This window comes from Hippocampus comes, unplaced genomic scaffold (genome assembly GCF_001891065.2).
Source record: "Hippocampus comes isolate QL1 unplaced genomic scaffold, H_comes_QL1_v1.1 scaffold122, whole genome shotgun sequence".
Lineage (NCBI taxonomy): Eukaryota > Metazoa > Chordata > Actinopteri > Syngnathiformes > Syngnathidae > Hippocampus > Hippocampus comes.
The window spans coordinates 3,004,246-3,026,012 of NW_017842059.1; the positions used below are offsets into that span (position 1 = coordinate 3,004,246).

The following is a 21,767-nucleotide window of genomic DNA, read 5'->3' on the forward strand; positions in this document are numbered from 1 at the left end:
GAGTGTGAGGGTGGATTGTTGTTCATCTCTGTGTGCCCTGCGATTGGCTGGCAACCGGTTCAGGGTGTCCCCCGCCTACTGCCCGAAGACGGCAGGGATAGGCTCCACCACCCCCCGCAACCCTTGTGAGGATAAAGCGTATCAGAAAATGGATGGATCTATGGACAAAAGAACATGCTGACAGTTCACAGACAGATCTAGTCTGAAGTCTGATGCCTTACCATAAACAGACTGCTCCATCGCCTACTCCTGTAGTACTACATTGCCCTCAGCTGGTGATGTCTTGAAACTGCTAGCACTGTCACCTGGATTTAATAGCACCAGTTTCCAAACAGCAAAAACATCCGCCCAACCATCTGTTTTCTCAAACACTTCCCCTCATTAAGGTCACAGCCAGGTAAGATGGACCCTCTCCCAGTCGAGAGGTACGTCCTGGGCCGGTAGCAAGACAATCATGTACATATTCACACCGACAGTAAAAAAAAAAAAAATAATAAAATAAAATGTTGGTAGCCCACATCAAGACATGTTGTCCCATTTAGAACTTAAAAAACTTAAAATCCGCATTTGGTAATTTTGAAAACGGTGTATTTGGATCAGGGTGATCCAATCCTGTGTTGCATAGAAAAACTGGCAAAAAAGTAAAAACGGATTACCTGATCCTGGATTGCAAAAAATACCTGACATATCTCCAAATCCAGATCGTTTTGAATAACAAAATTGAGAAAAAAATGTTTTTGAGTGTAAAAACAAGTTAACCACCCTTTACAATCTTCTCTTACCTAAAGTGAGTGGGGCATAATGAATTAGTCAAATGTTCATCTCTTTTCTCAACTGTCACACAATTGTTAAAACAAGTTGATTTGAAGCCTGTTCATGTTTTGTGCAATTTCAAAGGCATTTTGATAAAAAATGGACACAAAAAACTTCAGGGGCATTCAACTTCAGAAATTCAAGTGACAGTAAAAACAGTCTTAACACTATTCCATTCAGAAAAGTGCCTTGTGTCTCGATGCATGTTATAACAAAAAACATCGTGTGAACTAACCCATCAGTCAATCAAATTGTGTATGGTCAGAGATGCTTTCTGAGGAAGCGCTTGCATTGTATTTCACAAAATAAGACGCATACACGAATCTACTCACATTGTGCTGTCTCTTCATACGCAGCCACTGAATTTCACAATGGAAGAAATTTGGACAGTAAATAACACACATGCTTTAATTAATTCATGAAAGCTCTTATTGATGGTGGTGGTTGGTGTGGTTCAGATGCTACCTCGCTTTGTACACATCCGGACTTGAGAGTGGGATATTTTGGGAGACAGGATAGAGCAGTTGACCACGTCCTACATGGCAGCTCCACATCATACAAGCATAATGGAAACAACACTGAGCAGTGGGGAGACTGACCTGACCTCTTCTCTCCTTCCGTTTTCATACAATGAATACACATAGTATGAAAATATGGCAGGATTCAAATATGGTCATTATCTCTGTTACAAATAGGACATTTAGAGAACTCTTGAAATCCCTCATCATACTTGCTATCCCCACTGTCAATATGTTTCTTTTCTCTCTGACAAAAGTTCATTTGTGACATTTTTGAGCTTAAGCAAATGCTTTGCCATCTTTTAAGACGGCCTCATTTCTTCTTATGTCAACAGAATTTTTTGTTCATATCTCATGTTTGTCATCTGAGCTTACTTTGAATTAATGACTAAAAAACATTACCGTTAAAAACATAACAATATTTCCATTTACTGTGTGAAAGTGTGACTGTCTTTATCCAATTATGCTCTTCAGAAGGCAAGGCCTCAGGCTTCGGTGAACAGCTCCCCATCCTTTTGTTAAGAAGACATCCACCTCGATGCAGATGCTGTGGTGTTGAGAGATATCACGCCGAAGTAAAAATGACAAAATTCACTCTTCTCTAAAAGACCAAAAGCACAGCGACAGCCCGGAGGATATAAAGACACAATCCCCATGTTGCGCTAACTCCATTGTGTCCCAAATGACTGTTGTGGCTGCATGATGTAGAATGGGTGGATAGCTGATAAAAGAGTAAAAGGGGGTGGTCGTGACAATACCCCAGCCTTTGAAAAGGCACTTACTGCTTGGTGTTGCTACGGAACCAGCCCTTGCCATAGAGCGAGCACGGGTGTCAAAGTCAAGGCCCGGGGGCCAGATCTGGACCGCTGTGTCATTTTATGTGGCCCGCGAAAGCAAACCGTCTGTCTACTTCCATGATCCTTTCTTAAATCTGTACCGAAATCTCAAATTGTCATACGAAATAAATGAAACGGTGACATTGTACAATAATTTTGTTACCCTGTTCATACTCACTTGAGCAATAATTGAACAAATACTTGTCTGATTTCAACACTAGTGATCCATCATTTTTTTTTTTGTGTGTACAAGTAAGAATACGATGTGATGAATAAACATTTCTTTGGTTTCACGGTCTTAACGGCCCTGTGAGGGAAGATGTAACTCCAAAGTGGCCCCCGACAAAAATGACTTTGACACCCCTGCCATAGAGAAACACAGCCACAAAAGATTATGTGTTGGAAAGATCTCTTGCGTGAATAAAATGTGTGTGTGTGCACATGTTCTCGTCTATTTTTAATAAGAAATGCAATTTTTTTCTCCCTAAGTTACACTAAAGAGGCCAGCCAAAATACTGGGATCCGTACAGCATCCACATTCAACACTGTTTATCCTGAACAGGGTTGTGAGGAGTTTCTGGAGCCTCTCGCAGCTGACTTCGGGCCAAAGGCAGACTCCATCCTTAACTGGTCTCCAGCCAGTCACAGGGAACATACAGAGACAAACAACCAATCACACCCACACCCACATCGTCACTGAGTGGGAACTGATCCCACACTGCCTGCACACCAGTCAGGCAAATGTACCACTACACCATCAGCAACTCCTGTACAGCATTCAGTTGGCTATTCGCACACTCCTACAAGAAAACATATGAATCACACATATTCAAAGTTAATTTGCTGGTGGTGAAAAAGTGGACATTTTTGACATGGTGAGTGAATTTGGTATTGACATACAATATCAATTCACAAGAGACTTAGAATATTATTTGTGCCTGGTGTAATCTTGTAATCCATAACCCCACAGATTTGCTGATTATTAATTGTCTGGGAACAATAATTGATGATAAGTTTAGATTTCAGGCTAATTCTGCGGCTGTCTGCAGAAAGGGACAGCAACATACAGGTATGTCCTTCCAGAGGATGTCTTGACAGCACGCCGTCATCCCTCGGAGCCCCAACACAGTCTCAGTAAGAGTGATATCACAGAATTTAATGAACAAAGGGAGCACTTTAACATGTGGAATACGATATTCAGAGATGTGTCAGAAAATGACATCAGTAAAATATCGACATCGGTATAAATTCAAAGTGACTACTATAAAGTAAATCAAAGTGGTGGACAAATGACAACAGAAATGACAAACAGGAGCTCACCTTCACAAGAATCAAATTACTATCTTGATTGTCCAGTATAAGACACAAACTAACCAATACAGAGAGTTCTTAAATTATTTTAGCGTAGACAAAATAAAATAATTAAAAAAAACACATTTCCTAATCTTATCAATAGGCTCTTCAGTTTGTGGGCAAATGGCACCCTGCTCACATTGTGAAGGTTAAGGGTAAATTCATAAGTGCATGTCAAGATTTTAAGTTATTTGAGGAAAAACTCACTGCATGGCAAAGGTTGGCACGGCCCAAATGTTGATTTTTCGTCAGGGTTCGTTCAAGGTGGCATACGGTTGGTGGCATGGGCGGATATAAATAATTACACTAGCTAAAGAACTGAAATGAATTTCAAAATATTTTACAATTGATAGAAATGTTGCAGGAAGCAGAGAAAATTTCATCAGCTTTGAAGTAGGTGTCTTGATAGATCTTCACAGATGGTAAATTGCTGTAGTTTATTTGGCATCCGATTATCTCTCTCTCTCTCTCTCTCTCTCTCTCTCTCTCTCTCTCTCTCTCTCTCTCTCTCCCTCTGTGTTGAGTGTTGGATATGTGTGTGTATGTTTGTGCTTCGATATATAGTATTTGTTTTATATATATATATATATATATAAAACCCCATGATATCATCACTTACTTCACTTTGTGTCATCGACAAACTCAAAGATGTGGCTTCAAGAGACTTGTGCCGTGGGCTCAAAAGTGTGATCCAAGATTCCACATCTCATCTGTGCATGTGATGGAGGAATGCACAGTGCATGTTGTCAGCGGTGTTTCGACAGTCCCCCAGTAAGCAGTGTGCATGTGATTGGGCAACAGATCTACTTGCATTAAATTCTGTGATTTTGGTCAGGATAATGGTGAAATACATTTTCCTGCAATTTAAGCTGTCTATTAATAACCATTCTTCAATGGTGTAAATTCGTGGTGTATTCCAGTTCATTCTCATAAATTCATGCAGAGTAAATGTTAAAAATATTGCATTTCTCCCATAATGCCACTGGGTATTGACTTGCATATGTGCAAATTAAAAAAAAAAAAAAAAAGAAGCTATGTTTTTAGCATTTGACTTATTTAAATAGTGATCGACCCCAAAAGATGCCGCCCCACTGGGCATCTGCCCTCAAGACCAGATATGCTCAGTCCAGCCGTGGCTACAGTGTTCTGCATTCGGGGAAAGTGGGGTAGTTATTGAAGGCGAGCATATATTCAAACAATAAATGTTAGTGCTTCAGTAGCGATGTTTACTACTTCTTTGCAAAATACAAAGCATTGTTGTGACTGGTCAGAATGGAATATATGATTTTATTTTAATCACCTGGCCGCTGATTGATTCGAATGAAATCCTTTCCACAAGCATGATTACATTATATACATAGAACTAGAATACCAGAAATTGACATTTCCTTATTTTGGTATAATTTGGTTCACTAATCATTCTGCTAATTGAATTTACGTTAAGTAGTCAACAAAATAACAAAGAAACAAGAGTTACTGTTCCCAACAATAGTCACGATCAAGTGAAACGAGGATCCCAGGAGTAGTTATTCTCTTTAATTTGAAGAGCAAAGCCGGAACTGCATGCAAATAGTGTAGCCTGCTGCTGGTTCATCACATGATAGCTCAAAAGCGGATTTGCAGACAAATGAACCAACATGGGAACCTCTAACGGATGTCTACCCAACTTTTAAAACTTTTTGGAACGTTCGCTCAGCCTTGCAACCCATTTGAATTTTTCGCCCATATCAAACACCTATTTCCGGCGTTGCAATGTTAGCCACGAAACATTTTTTCGAGTCTCCGGCCAGGACATGTCACTGATTAACTTTCATGATCTAAAGTTTATAGACGTGCTATTCATCAAAAACAATAAGCAGGATATACATAAGGAAATTAAAAAAAAGAAAAGGTGAGATTTGTGAGGATAGTCGAGTTTCAAGATGTCAGAGCGGACCCCTCTCCTCCACTACCGCCTCTCCACCAGCGTCAATGAATCCGAGCTGCGGGCACCTCCGACCGGCCAGGTGCCAGAGGAGCACCCGGTCATCCCCCGGCACCGGGTCTCTCACTCGAGTCAACCAAAGAAACTGTCCACCTTCTTCGGTGTGGTTATTCCAACCTTGCTGTCAATGTTCAGCGTGGTTGTATTTCTGAGAATCGGTGAGTCTTGATGCAAGTGTCCAGTAAAGCAATGTTATTACTTCAAATGCGCACGCTCTGCTGTATATGGAGTTTATCTGTACTATTTTGAATCTTGACTCTTTCTTTTGTATTTCATTAAAAAGTTTTAGTGAGATAGATGTCCACCCAAACGTTATAAGATGCCAATAGTTGCGAGTTAACCACGTAAAATAGGTTTATTCATGCTCAATGTAGTTTTCCTTCTCTCTTTTCTTTCTTTCTTTCTTTCTTTCTTTCTTTCTTTCTTTCTTTATTTAACATAAATTAACGGTGTTCACAAAGCATATGGAGGATATGGATGGGAACTAAATATTAACATTACACCTGTTCTTCCTGTTACGAGCCGGTTCCTGTTACTGCACGCACGCACTATCTGGTTTAACATGAAAACTCGTAGGTTTGTGCATCTTTTCGTAAAACACGATTCGATACGATTCTCGATAGATGGAGTATGATCAGATTCAATGTAACGATTCAGTCGATTTGATATTGTATGGCTGTAGCTTTTGTGGTGTTTATTAATATGTACATGTAAAACCCAGCCGCTGGGGAGCAGTGCCCTCCCCTGGGGGTACACTGTTCCCCGGTGCCGGTCCCAAGCCCGGAGAAATGGGGAGGGTTGCGTCAGGAAGGGCATCCGGCGTAAAACTTTTGCCAAGACGGACATGCGAGTTGATAGGGCGGTTTGCAGGGACGGATGGGAATTAATGACTCGCTGTGGCGACCCCTGAAAAGGGACGTGCCGGAAGGAGAAGAAGAAGAAGATTAATATGTACATGTAAAATCTCTCCAAAGCCCCAACTATCTTAGTTGATTTAATACAAAGAAACAACAAATCATAAGCAATGTCAAACCGATTGATGTCAGTCATACATCTCATAAAAGATGATTCGTGACGGATCTCAAGACATGGGGTGTGGTATAATTCAAGGATGCAAAGATTTTAAAATGTAACTAATTGGTTCGTCAAATCGAAATTTTCTGGTTCAAATCTTTTTTCCCCCCCACACCCTATAAAATAGCTATTTTTTTTCACATTGTAGCTGACAACGTTCAGAAACTAGCCAGATGGTGTGTGGATCCCACAAACGCAGACTCAGACAAACTATGAAACAAAAATATATATTTATAGAAAAACAAAGGACTGACAAAGTATAAACAGAAATCGTTCGTGACAAAGAGCCAGGCAAACCCAATATAAACATAAAGTGCTTGCAAACAGCAAGGTAAATTTGTCTTGCTAAAATACACAAAACAAAATGGCAAAGGCCCGAACACACAAAACTTAAATCAGACAAGAATAATTGGAAAACCAAAATACTCCTAAAACAAGATACTATCGGAAAAGGAGCGACTATTAGCATGAATGCAAGGTCTAGAAAATATCTCTTGAGCATAACAGCAAGCAAAGTCAATAAGCCAACAGAGACTTGACAGTCCTTAAATCCTAGGCAAGGCTTTGATGGGAAACGAGAAACAGGTGCACCGCTGAAGAGGCACGCCCTCCACTCTGGCTGGTGCTGAAAACAAAAACAAAGACAGAGCATGTCAGTAACATAGAGGGTGTGTGTGATTTTATATTAGATGATGACCTTATTTTTTCACCTATCCATCCAACCATTCATTTTCTGTAGCGCTTATCCTCAATACTCAGAGAAAACTCACACAAGCATCGAGAGCACATGAGAACTTTGTAAAGGGGGGCCCTTGATTCAAACTTGCAACCTCAGAACGGTGACGCAGACATGCTAGCCACTTTCTCACTGTGCCATCTTTCGTACTTTATATACGTGGAAATATGGGCAGGATATTGCACGTCTGTCTCACAGTTCTACGTTTCAAGGAACAAATTTCAGCTCTGGAATTTTTGTGTGAGTTTTCACATTCTTCCCTTCCTTGCATGAGTTTTCTCCTACTAGTCCAGCTTTTCGTGGATGTTAGGCTAATGAAATGCATACCCTAAATTGTCATGTGTGTTGTGGATGGTTTGTCTTTATCCATCCATCCATTTTCTGATCCGCTTTATCCTCACAAGGGTCGCGGGGGGTGCTGGAGCATATCCCAGCTGTCTTCAGGCAGTAGGCGGAGAACACCCTGAACTGGTTGCCAGCCAATCGCACGGTTTGTCTATATGTACTTTGCAATTAGCTGGCGATCAGTCATGGGCCGGGGTCGGCAACCCGCGGCTCCGGAGCCGCATGTGGCGCTTTCATCCTGATGTTGCGGCTCTGCGTGGCTTGGGAAAATAAATACTGTATTGGCCCGAATATAAGACGGCGCTGATTATAAGACAACCCCCTCTTTTTCAAGACTCAAGTTTGAAAAAAGACTTTTTGAACACCTAATTAATTTTTATACAGAAAATAATTACAGTACATCTGAAACAAATGATTATAACAATATATTTGAGAGAAAAAGCATGTTATTTTGCCTCTTTCAAATCCTAATATCTAAACATTTAAACATGTAAACTGAAGTGCAATCACATTTGTAAATAAATGGCTTCTGGTTTTTGAAATGTAAATAAACCAATCTATTGTGATAAAACAACAAAATTGCAATAATTGCATTAACCATCAAAGTGGAGTCTAACTGTAACTGTAGTCTTGAAACAAATCTGAATAAGGAAAAACATTGCAATAAAATAATGCAAACTGGTTAAACTTGAGAGTAGCTGAGCTCTGTCATGACAGAACATTACTCCTCACAAACATCCTATGCCTCGCTGTGCTCAGTGTCACTGTCCTCACTCCCATCCTCTGGCTCCACTGGTTCCTCCCATAGCACGTCACCCTCACTGCCGTCCAGGGCATTTGATATACAACATTTTCTTCTTCGTGCTACCGCTATTTTTATTTTTATTCTTCGTGACAGGGGTTCGCTTCAATGATATCTGGCACCATCTAGCGTCGTGAATGGGTATAATGTCTAGACTCCGAATATAAGACAACCCCCACTTTTTCAGTCTTATTTCATTGCAAAAAACACGGTCTTATATTCGGGCCAATACGGTAATAAGTGTCCGATGGAAGGGTATGTTATTTGTCTCACAAAGGTGTCTCACTTATGTTATGTTCTTTAACTGTACACTGGGTGGCAGTGTTTCAGTAAAAATACTGTTGGGATGGAACAGAAAGGAGAAGAGTTCTGTAATGGCGACTATAGTGAGTTATACGAACTAGTGTTGTGCTGTTAATAGCCTGTTTAGAAAATACAGTGTTTGGCTACACTCTCGGCTTGTTATTTTGCCTACCAATGCCACAACATCTTTCTTCAGTCCTTGTGCCATTTCGGTCATCAGAATTCGCATTCTTCAAAGACGTTTGCGAGCACTTGACATGTCAGCAGGCAGATTTGACAGGCGGCATACACGGAAAGCCCAGCGACTCCAAAACTACACAATATATGAACAAAGTATTTTATTTGCGTTTGTCAGCTTGCTGAATTTCAGTGCAGCCCACAGAATGGAGAGACGGTGGCCACAATGCACCCATTATAACAAAATAAACATTCAGGAGAACAGAGACCCAATCTGAGCAAAGGTTATTTCTGTCTGGAATGTATTTTAATATTAATGAGAAAATTGAGCTTTCAAAATCAGTTCTTTCTGAACAAAAATAGAATGGAAAAAGGGCATCCTGCTCATTTCCAACCCAAATTATCTTGCAAAACCGATTAAAGGATATGTGCCGTTATATGATTTAAAAAAAAAAGAAGAGTGATTGAAGGGGAACTTCTGGTATTATTAAAATTTCTCACTTGAATGCTGCGCTGGTGTCCTGACTCAATAACAAGCACTGTGAGTGTGAAGCACGAAATAATAACATGACATGCAGTTGTAGATTTCACATCATTGCTGTAAAAGACTAAAAAAGCTGAAACAACCATAAAGCACTCGGACAAAGCTTCACATTCATGTTGTTGCTTGACTTTCATTCAATTTCTGGACAGACTCTGCAAATGGTGATAGACTGTGTCAAGTCTCTTAGTTCTGCCACCATGTTATTTTCTACCCCCACCCCAAGTCTCGTGAGATGTCAGCTGCTGTTGAGTGCATACACATGCCTGCACGCACACCCGCACACACTTACACAGTAGCATTTGTCTACGACGTACGACTTAAGACTATTCACTCGCACTAACATGCTCATGGACTCAACAGGAATTAACAATGGCTTTATTGTTTTACTGAAAGCTAGAGAATGCAGTGTTTCGATTTTGGAGATCAGGCTCGTTTGGCTCCATCTACTGTGAATCTGTTTATTATTAGTTATTATTATTATTATCATTATCTACATCGCACCGGACTATAATGTAATAATATAGGTGGCCCGGTGACACAGTGGTTAGTGCGTCGACCTCACAGTGCAGAGGGTCGTGGGTTCGATCCCGGGTCCTGTGTGGAGTTTGCATGTTCTCCTCGTGCCTGCGTGGGTTTCCTCCAAGTACTCCGGTTTCCTCCCACATTCCAAAAACATGCATGGCAGGCTGATTGAACACTCAAAATTGTCCCTCGGTGTGAGTGTGAGCGCGGATGGTTGTTCGTCTCTGTGTGAGCTGCGATTGGCTGGCAACCGGTTCAGGGTGTCCCCCGCCTACTGCCTGAAGACAGCACCCCCCCGCGGCCCTTGTGAGGATAAAACGGATCCGAAAATGGATGGATGGATGAAATAATATAACTTCTTTCTGGTCATCTGTAGATGATTTTCGCATGCCCAAGCCACACAAATGAGTGCCCAACCCTGGGAAGAATGCAACATTCCCAGTTTAATGATTTATGTCAAGTTGTACACCCCAAAAGAACAGAAAGACTAAAAATAAGACGCAAATATGTAAAGTTGCAGTCATGCTTTTTTTTTTTTTTTTAAATAATGCTCTTTTTTTTTTAATAATGTGATGCCACATGCAAACTTGTTCAGAAGTGGATCATGAAAACACTTTGTCTTTTCTGCACGGATGAATCCAGACAAAACAGTTGCTTTAGTTTTGGTAGATACTTTGTTTCTGCCAAATGACATACGCTGAAATTGTTGAAATTGTACTTTGCCGAGAGTCATTCCATTTTGGTGATTCCTGTTTGAGGATTAGAGAAGGTTGAGTGTTAAATAATCTTTCTGGACACTAATAAATAGCCACCTTATATTTCATTAAATTACATGAATTAAAATCGGTACTGTATCAAGTTTGCAGTTGTGTCCAAATGGATATTTTGATGATCAGAGCAATATTCCATTTCTTCGATTATCTTTCAGTTAAATCAGTGATGAACCCTCATTGCCTTCAACATACTGTAATTGGTATGCTTTTTTTCCCCTCTAGGTTTCTTGGTTGGCCAGTCTGGACTGTACCAAGGCATCGGCATGTTTATTGTGGCCTACTTCATAATCTGCATGACTGTGCTGTCAGTATGCGCCATCTCCACCAACGGTGCACTTGATGCTGGAGGGGCCTATTGTATCCTTTTGCACTTTCTGTCCTATGAATTATACAATACACAGGTCACTTAATTGCATGTCCATTTTTATTTATGTCACGCAGCTAATCAATCTCCTTGTATGCAGCAGGTTTAAGAGCATTCGACAGTTCCCTTTAGCCACAGGAGCATGGGGAAAACCTTCATTTAGGTTTGATTTGTTCAAAATACAATTTTGCCTTTAGCACTGTCAATAACAGCAACACGTTTAAAATTGATTTTGCCATTTCCCAAACTACCTTTCCTTAAAATTCCTCAGACATGATCAGCCGGGCGCTGGGCCCAGAATTTGGTGGCAGTATCGGAATTATGTTCTTCTTGGCTAATGTGTGTGCCTGTGCTCTTTATGTGCTGGGTTTAGTTGAAGCCATTGTTGCCACTTTTGGAGTGCCAGAGGGTAAGTTTCAACATTACCACTCGTCAAATTCTGTCAATTAAAAAAAAAATGTTGGCTTTCCTCTTCTTGGCTTCTACATGTTCTATGACAAAGAGATGACTTCTTATGCATAACATAACACACGGCGTGGACATCTGTGTGAAATAATACATTTGTGTTTCCATGATTGTATGATTTTAACAAGTACTGTATGTGTATTAATAATCAGTGATACATGTATTCTTTTTTATCTTGCCTTAGATGGAGCGCTCGCCGCATCTTCCTACCAGGTTCTGCCATCAGGCTACTGGTGGTCTCTGCTTTACGCCACAGTCATCGCCCTGCTATGTTTGCTTGTGTGCATGGTCGGTGCTCACATCTATGCCAAAGCCACCTTTCTCATCTTCCTAGTGGTCATGTTTGTCCTGGGCACGATCTTCATCAGCTTTTTTGCTGTACGTCCTCGCACCATCATTCTGCCTAGTTCCGATGACTCCAACACAATGGGAAATGCAACGGGCCCCACCACAGCGAACTTTACTGGCTTCAAGTTGGAAACCCTTCTCGGGAACCTGTGGGGTAAGGCAGACTGAAATAGGATGTACTACTGCCGTCACCTTTGATGTGGTTAAATGAATCATGTTAATCGATGCCTTACTGTAAAACAGCGATGAGGATCACTTCTATCCATGTGTGCACACTGTGAGTCAATTGTTGACTGATTAGTTATTGGGAGGGGTTGTACAAATATCATCTCTGAACCCAAGAAATCTGAACGGCATTAGTTTGAATTCATGATTTGTATGCCTGCTGAGGAGTGGTCATGGTTCAGTTCGAGCTCATTGAGACTGGGGATTTTGCAGTGGTTTAAACTGGTATGGAAAATCATTTTATACTTTTTTTAGTTGCTTGTAACGAATCAGAATTTTTTTGTGTATGCAATAGTCAAATGCTGTGTCTGCTCTCTTTATTGAGTGTTTTGGATGCTGTTGGAACATCCCCAAATTGTCATTAAGAATGTGAATTTCCAAAGTTAAAAGATTATTTTCAGTTTTACATAGCAAGTGAGTGAAATGTTCGTCTGTCGAATGTTGTTGTGTTGTCATAAATTCAAAGGATGCTCTGAGGTTCCTTGTCACCTCACAATTCTCTCTTTCCCTTTCGAAGTGCATCCTGCATTGTGAGAATTTGTCAACAGTTATCGTTGACCCTGCTGATTGAAGACGGAAGCTTAAGGAACAACTTCAATGACTTATCTGCCATTGTCTCTTCCCACAGCCGACTACACTGTGGATTACACAACCGGAAATCTGATGACCTTTGCCACTGTTTTTGCTGTGATGTTTAATGGTTGCACTGGCATCATGGCGGGGTCCAATATGTCAGGTATTTGAGCTGCAAGTTTTTGTACAGTCGTGGCCAAAAACTTTGACCCCCTTCGATAATTCACCGCTTCACCCAGAAAACTGGAGCATTTGCACATCTTTTGGGTTTCACATGTATTTCTTTTCTTCATATTGAAACAACACAAAAAAGTTGAGGGGAAAAAAAAGCCAAATCTGATCATTACACACAACTCCAAAACTGCACTGGACAAAATTATCGGCACCCTCAACTTAGTGGTGGGTGGCATATTCTTTGGGGGGGGGTGGGGGGGGTGGGGTGCTTGAGTTTGCAGTGTGTATTTGCCACGATATCTACACAGTTTGCCCTGTGGTTGAAAAAAAACAAAACAATACATGATAAATGCAACTGCATTGGGTTGAATTATAAATGTAAATATTCATATTTTTACAAATGACAGCAAGAAGTTATTACTATTTATAGCATGGCTTCTTCTGAGAATGTCTTCCACATGAAAGTCAAATTAATACTGCGTGAAATCCTGAACTGAAACAAAAATTAAGAAACTAAGAGCAAATTTGGAGAACAAAAGCGTGCTTTCGAGTGCACCAGAGCCGTTTTTTTTTTTTTAACCTTGTCCACAAAACTAGTGAAGAATTGCACGCATGCACAAAATTACCGGTAACTATGATAGGTTAAAACAAAAATTACTTAAATTCTGCCCTTTTCCCCCCAGTTCCTAATTTTGAATATTTAAAAAAAAACAATCAATCAATATTTATCAATATCGACCAGTATGATATTGTTAAAGCATGATATAATTTTAAGCCATACGCCCAGCCCTTGGTGCCAACATTTTTGGCCATGACTATAAATTGACAATATATATACAGACTGACCTGATGAACATACTGAAACCCACTTGACCCCAAGGTGACCTCAAGAATCCAAGCTACTCCATTCCACGTGGTACTATAACAGCTGTCATTTTCACCTTCATCATCTACAACCTGCTCAGCGTTCTTGTGGCCTGCTCCTGTGATCGGTCAGTAGCACTCAAACAGATCCTCACAAACATTATTCTGAACCCTCTTAGGGACAGCGGTTACTACAGTGGACATCTTATCATGTTATCAAGTTACAGGGTGCATGAAAGGGTTAACCAAGTTAGTCAAAACCAAGGTTTCATAAATGCGAGGTAAATGTGATGTGTCTTATATTTCTTACAGTATACCCACAAGGATAAATGTACAACAATTTAACTGCTGTAATAATTTGAATGAAAGTTTTACTTTCATCAGATTAAAATTCATTACTTATTATTTTCGACACAATTTAAAGATAAATAATTTTATGATTCACCATTTTTTTTCTTTTTCCGACATAGTCCATTTATTTGGCTGCAGTTGCTTCATGCTTGCATTGAATTTACCATGGAAGGCTCACTGCATGGCAAGCAGTCAACCAGAAAATGTGGACTATAGCTAAACCTTTTGTCATACCGGTTAAACCTGTCAGGATGACCTGAAAGTGGCACGTTAGTAAAAAAATAAAAATAAAAAATCTGCCCTCTCTGGCCCCATTTCTGCATCTAATATGACTCTTAAGAAACCACCACGCCTGGGGAAAAACAACTACCGGTAGTCTGAGACCCAGAAGTTGTGGCTCCGATTCCCCCCCTGTGACTATGTCGATGTGCCCTTGAGCAAGATATCGAACGCCCAGATGCTCGTGATGCAGCGTCATCAGTCGATGAACAAGGAGCCAGCGTGGAATGTCTTGTAGGCCAAAAACCACAATACGAATGAAAGCCCATAACTGGGCATAAGACGAGCAAACAAAAGCAAAGCGAAGGTCAGCTGAGATGATTCATAAACTATGCATAATTGTCAACATTTTGACCTCTTTTTTTATTTCAATTGATTATCAATTTCCCCCAAAATTAAACCTAAAACCAAAAACATTTTGTGTAATAGCAACACTCTATTAAGAGTAAGTCATGCCACTGCAAAAGCAGAGGAGGCTAGTGGCAACTAGTTTACAGCGCAGTACAGTGAACGTTTATTGTGGAGGGGTGTGATCAGTGAAGTGAGAATACATTCAAATCTTGCTTGCAGTTTTAACATTTAGCATAAAAATATATACATAAATATACATAAAAACATAACATGTTGCGGAGGCCAACAAGCCAACATTGTTGGCAAGAGATCATTATTAAATGTACACACATACATTGTGTTACTTTTTCCTGTAACAGAGTGTAACACAGTAATGCAGTGCATAACTTGCATATCAGTTATACAGTATTTACTTGTTAGAGTCTCACTTAAGTGTATTCCAGTGTCAATTAACCGAACAGATGTTATCATTTCCCTGTTCACCTTTGGCATCTATTCGTTGATGCCACCGTGGTTGTGCTTTTGTTGTATTTACTGGAGCAAAAATATACCATACATAAATGATACTTGTTGTTTTAAATATATATATATATATATGTATATTCTTTGAGTCACATACTGACTATCGTTGACTTGAGGCAGAATCCTCACATCTCCAAAACCATCACATTTCAGGAAACTAAAAACACTGCATGTTTAGCCGCTAATATTGTATTGTCAATTGTCAAACAGAGCAAGCCATTTAAAATACAGTACTTACATTTTGTAAATAATTAGAAAAACAAACCCATATGGGGACTGACCAATAATATCGATTGTGAAAAATTTAGATTTAGGAGCTTTCCGCCCGACATTTTGTTGAAGTTGACTTTGGGAAAGTAAATCTGAGCTGAAAGATACATTTTGCATTTGGTGACTATAAAAATAAATTTAAGGTAAGTTTTCTCTAGAACGGAATCATATTTGCGTTGTCCAATCTTTCCTTTTAACATAATTTCCTTATGTGGGAAACGACTACAGTACGGTCCTTTATGAACATGCAAGTATGTTAAGAAAATACCTGTGTAACATCACAAGCAATAAAATGCAAAAATACATGGTCCAAAAACTGTTTATAACACAAAAACTGCAGCATACAGTCCAGGTATATGAACAAAATACAGTATAACAAGATGCATCACAAAATTAGGACTATTTGCTACAAAATGAGACCAGTAACAGACCTGGTAGCTTTTCTTTCCACTCACTCACGGTCTCTAACTTGACCTGCCCTCAATCAGCACACAAGTCACCGTTGCTCAGCTGATGTCGTGCAACGAACTTTTAAAGTCAGCCACGGGACGCTTCGAAGTCCTCCATGCCCATAGTTAGCTCTATGGAACTCGCCTTCTTTCTAATGAGCGGTCCAATTAGCCCAAGGTTTTATATAATATATTATATGAATTTTGGGGGGGGGGGGTTCAATTGAAAACAGAGTTGTGGAAATTGCCCCTAAAATATTTTTGTTTACTGACTTGATTTTGTTCCCTCGTTATACGCCCTTTATCTCCATCCTAGTTTTTTCCACATTTCCATTGCTGAGTGCCAGAGTTCACTATTGATTAGCTCTACAGCAAGTGTTCCAGAGGTGCTAAGTTGACATGACAGGGCTATTAAACAGCAATGGAGATCAATACGGCTATCATTTACTCTGCCACGCCATCCTACCAGTATCTGCGTGCATGCTGCACACGCTCACTGAATCAGACAAAGTTTCGTCTGAGCCTTTGGACCACTCTTGCAGTTTACTTGAACATTTGAATTTTTATTTTGTATTTATTGACATGACATACAACACGCCAACACATCTTGGGAAAGCTATCTTCTCTGGTAGAAACACAAAATCTATTAAATGTGAGTATGGATGAAGTATAAGTTCTTTGAACAGAGCCCAGTGTAGCTCCTGGCGATCTTCACATGGCACAACACAGACACTAGATCTGTCACATGACGTGAGTGCATGTGCAAGGGCTTGTTGGTATTTGGGTGTGTCCCTGTCAACACATTGTACAATTGGAATTCATGTCATAACGTAAACCTTTGGGACGATGATTAGATAGCGTCAGAACACGTGCGGTGAGATATCAGGTAGTGTAGTGTTTATAGACAACACAAGCTTGACTGTCCCAAAATTGCCCCTCAAAGGTTCTTTTTTCCTCTCTGTATTCATATATTCCACGGTTCTATGATTTACTGGTATGCATGCTTTCATGCAGACTTTAGTGAGCCCTTGTTTGACCATTTTGAGCAAGAATGTCGAATTTCAGAATTCATCTTTTTGTACTCAAATTTGAGTTGGCTTGCTGGCCTCTCTGAGAGGTCAGGAATTAATGAAGCATGACGGACATTTTTCTGTGCAGGAATGCAAGTAAATAGCTATCATTTGACTATTTAAAAGAAATAATACGGCTTGTCAATTATTTCAGTTTTTCTTGATATACAGGAAATTGAAGTGCTAATTAACAGCACTAATAATGATATTTTAGCATGAAAAACATTCTATCATTAAAGAGCTTCTCCATAGTGGTGTTATCCCTAACAGGAAAATGATTTTGCCAATTACCAACACTGTCACGGATAGTGGTCTGATAAATTAATCTTTTTTTTTTTTCCAAATTTAAATTTTTTTTACCAGTGATTGCCATTTGATTTACTGGTAAGTGAGACTGGAGAGATAAAATGGCTCCTGGGGAGGACAGCATGCTCCATTTTGTTTTTTTTTGTTTTTTTTTTACCTTAACCATACTGGACTTTCGCTTCCACTACTGCCAATTCCTATCTAGGCCTTTGTCTGCACATCATCTTGAGAAATTTACCACCCAGCTTTGTCTGGCATCAGCTCCACAAGATCCTCGCCAGAGCTGTCAGGAGTCTTCCATCAAACTGCTGTTTCCTGTCAAGCTGGCAAGCAAATTAGCTACTGCCACTCTTTCTGCCACTCTCCTCACATCCTAGGTCCGGAACATAGGCTATCACTCACCTTACAGTTAGTTGCCCACATTAAATTCCTTCAACTCCATTGTCCTTGCTATGTTCAAGAAGCCACCTGATACCAACTTGCTTTCGCTCCCCTTTGCCCAAAGCCACACCAGCAGCTTATGTTTAGCCTGGCAAACCTTGTTTCGTTCTCGGCTGGTTGGCTGTGATTTAACCATTTAACTAAACAACTTTTTTTTTAACTTAAAGAACCGCCATGAACAAAGAATACCTCGTTGGAATACCTGGCTCTCAACCTGCCTGGTGCTGCATCACTCCAAATCAAATTTATCGACCAAATTCCAAAATAGGCTGCTTTCATCTGGTTGTTGTTACTATTCCCAAATTAATGGTGTTACTTTGCACTTTTTCTTAACCAACTGAATTTTATTTAAGTTTATTTAGAATTTTTAAAATCAAATATATTTTATTTATTGTTCTACATTTCAATGCCAATGTTCAGTGTACTTGTCAATTTAAAGTACTTGCTCTTAAAAATGATATATTCAAATTATTATGCCCTAACATCATAACATGAGCAGCATAAAAAAAAAAACAATACTACAATTTATCGTGTTAGTTTCTGGCAAAATATATCATCCTAAAAATGTGTTACCGTTACAGGGCTATCAAATTTAATGTGGAAATAGCAGCGGATGATAAGATGAAAAGTTTGACTGACACCTTCTTCTTTCAAAACTCAGAACCTCCTCTTACATCGAGCACTTTAAGGGCCAGCAAGTTTTGAGGAAGCCTTGTCTTGTGATATTTATTGTGTTTTAGGTTGACCAGATTGTTAATCATTTGCCAGTCAGTATTGCCTAACAAGACTGGTAACAATAAAAAAAAAAGGGAACCTGTAAAAGTGCGATGTTAAATGCCACCCACGAAAATATGTGTGCATCTAACTTTTGTGCTGGTGCACCAAAAAACCCCCAAACAAAACCCCAAAAAGTTAATCTGGAGCTCGGATACCGTACAGAAGACCTAAGCAAATGGGCAGCTTTTTTTCCCTGATACGCTGACCTGTCTTCTGTTAAATTGGGTTATTTTTTTGGATCTGGCCATAACTGAACTGATAATAAAAACCATCTCTGTTAATATGTACGTGCACTCATTTCACAGAAGCACGATTGCAGAGAGGGAATTTCCTTATTCCTGTTCCTGTTTATCTAGTGTCTATGTGCTATATATCTGTCTAATGAAGTTGTACTGCGGAAACCACCTCTAGATTTTTAGTTTGCTGCACAGATGGCCACACTTTCTTTGAGCAAAATTGAGTTTTCTGTGTTGCAATGGTATCAGTCTCCATGTGATCGTTTCACGTGTGCATTGTATGGCACTTCATGCACACAATGGTTTGTTGTGCACAAAAAAAAGAAAAAAAAAGTCATGGGATAATATTTGACACATATCTTGGAAGAATACACTCATTGACTGAGCTCTACAAGTTGATACTATTAGGGCAAAGGTGGACCCGTTATGAAAGTAGTGCACTCATACTTAATGCTGTGCAAATGAAAAATAATTACAATTAAATTGGTTCTTAAGACTTTCTACACCCAATACCAACTACAAAAATGCATAACCCTCCAAGTACCACCATTTTGACAAAATGAAAACACATTAGCCGTAGTTGGCCGAAGCATTCATCAAAAATGAGGCAGAAGTTTTATTCCTAAAAAGTATGTTCAGTATTTTTGTTTGCGCATTAACACTCTGCTGAAATATAGAAATGTAAAAACTGTACTTCAATAAGCATTCAATTAAAATATATTACACATTAAAGTTAGAAATTTTAAAATATAATACATGTTTGAAAATAACATAAAATCAAATATCATCAAATGCAAATTCTGGTCAATTATTCATCGTATATAGCGCCAACCCATGAGAGAAGTTGAAGAAGTTATTAAAAGATCAACTGAACCCAACGTGAGCAAGGATGAACTCCTGCAAATGTATTGTACTTAAATGTTAGGAAATGTACTGTACTGTTCTGGATTAAAAAAAAAAAAAAGACAACACTAGAGCATTATGTACATTTTGATCATTCAATTCAGTCATTCTTCTGCACAGCATTTGAGGGAGCTGGCATACCAAACTTGGAGAATCACTGCACTCTGATATCTGTTACATGTATTTCTAGTGCTTAAAAAAATGGGGTGGGAGTGGGGATATTCCCCGAAAGCATCTGATTCACATATATACATCTAATAATTGAATTTAAAATGGGCGGGCCGGTGGACCAGTGGTTAGTGCGTCGACCTCATAGTGCAGAAGTACTGGGTTCAATTTCCTGCGTGGGTTTTCTCCGGGTACTCCGGTTTCCTCCCACAAAAACATGCATGGCAGGCTGATTGAACACTAAATTGTCTCTAGGTGTGAGTGTGAGCGCGGATGGTTCGTCTCTGTGTGCCCTGCGATTGGCTGGCAACCGGTTCAGGGTGTCCCCCACCTACTGCCTGAAGACGGCTGGGATTGGCTCCAGCGACCCTTGTGATGATAAAGCGGATCGGAAAATGGATGGGTGGATGAATGAATTTAAAAATGTGAAATGTAATTGGCTTAGGCATGTATGCACGTGGACCCAGGGAACATGCTTTATTTTATTTTATTTTTTTTTATTTTGGTGCTGCCTAGAATAAAAATCAATGTTGGTCAAGTTATTCTTTGTTGTAAGTTGATCTATAGTTGTTACTTTTTTCTTTTTTGTGTCAATGTTAATAAGGATGCCATTTTATGCAGAGGTGTTACAATTTAATGGACAAATGGCCCTATTTATGGTCGCGGCAGAGAGTTGGGGGGGCACAAAATATTTACTTCTTCCTTAAGAGGCTCCCGCTCGGGGGTGTAACTGAAAATAATTGAGAATCACTGGCTTAGGCAATGTTAAAAAAAAACCAAACACTCCAGCCAGATCACATTGCAGTGAGATTGTTCAGAAATATTTGCATATAGAATCAGTACAGCAAGTGCCCAATAGTGTTAAAGAGAATCCTCAGTCAAATCTTAAATCACCCTCCATTTATCTCATGCAACCGTTTGCAAGCGCCAACTTTGCTACACATCTACTGACACAAGAATACTGTATACCAGGAAGGATTTGTCATTCCATTTAAGATAAGATAAGATAAGATATCCTTTATTTGTCCCACACTGGGGAAATTTACAGCCTTCAGCAGCAAGATTGAGGGTAGAAAGAAGAGAAAAGAAAACACAGTTCAATTAAGTGCAATATAAATATAAATATGGATAAGGTCAATAAGTTCAATTAAGTGCAATATAAATACAATAGTCACATTACAATTCACATTTGTTGTCATATCATTTAAATAATTTTGTGATATATTTATTTATTCATTTTTTATTCAGCAGCCTGACAGCAGTCGGTAGGAACGAGCGGCGGTATCTCTCCGTCTTGCAACGCGGGTGTAACAGTCTCTGACTGAAGGAGCTACCGAGTGCTGTCAGGGCGGGCTGGAGGGGGTGGGAGGGACTGTCCAACATAGCTTTTAGCTTAGCTAGCATCCTGCTGTTGCCCACCTCCTCCAGAGTGTCGAGGGAGCAGCCCAGGACAGAACTAGCCTTCCTGACTAGTCGCTCCAATCTCTTCCTGTCCCGGGCCGAGATGCTGCCTGACCAGCAGACAATGCCATAATGGATGGCCGAGGCCACCACCGAGTTATAGAAAGTCTTAAGGAGTGACCCCTGAACCCCAAAAGACCTCAGTTTCCTGAGTAGGAAAAGTCTGCTCTGACCTTTCCTAATCAGGGTGTCCGTGTTAGTCGACCAGTCCAGTTTGTTGTTGAGAAGAACACCCAGGTACTTGTAGGAGGTCACCCTCTCTATGTCCATACCCTGGATGTTCATCAGTGCTGGTGAGGACTGTTGCCTGCAGAAATCCACAACCAACTCCTTAGTTTGCCTAGGGTTGATCTGGAGTTGATTCTGCTGGCACCAGTCCACAAAGTCCTT

General features: G+C 39.9%; 1 protein-coding gene across 1 annotated transcript in view; it reads left to right on the top strand.

Moving 5' to 3' along the window:
• The first annotated feature begins 5,074 nt into the window (after nt 1-5,074).
• LOC109510938 (solute carrier family 12 member 9) overlaps nt 5,075-21,767 on the top strand; it is a 58,893-nt gene continuing 42,200 nt past the window's right edge. Inside the window, exons 1-6 of the mRNA XM_019861637.1 lie at nt 5,075-5,662; nt 11,003-11,137; nt 11,416-11,553; nt 11,794-12,111; nt 12,811-12,918; nt 13,810-13,921. Of these exons, the coding sequence (XP_019717196.1) occupies nt 5,443-5,662; nt 11,003-11,137; nt 11,416-11,553; nt 11,794-12,111; nt 12,811-12,918; nt 13,810-13,921 (1,031 nt within the window). The 5' untranslated portion in view covers nt 5,075-5,442. The remainder of the gene's footprint in view (nt 5,663-11,002; nt 11,138-11,415; nt 11,554-11,793; nt 12,112-12,810; nt 12,919-13,809; nt 13,922-21,767) is intronic.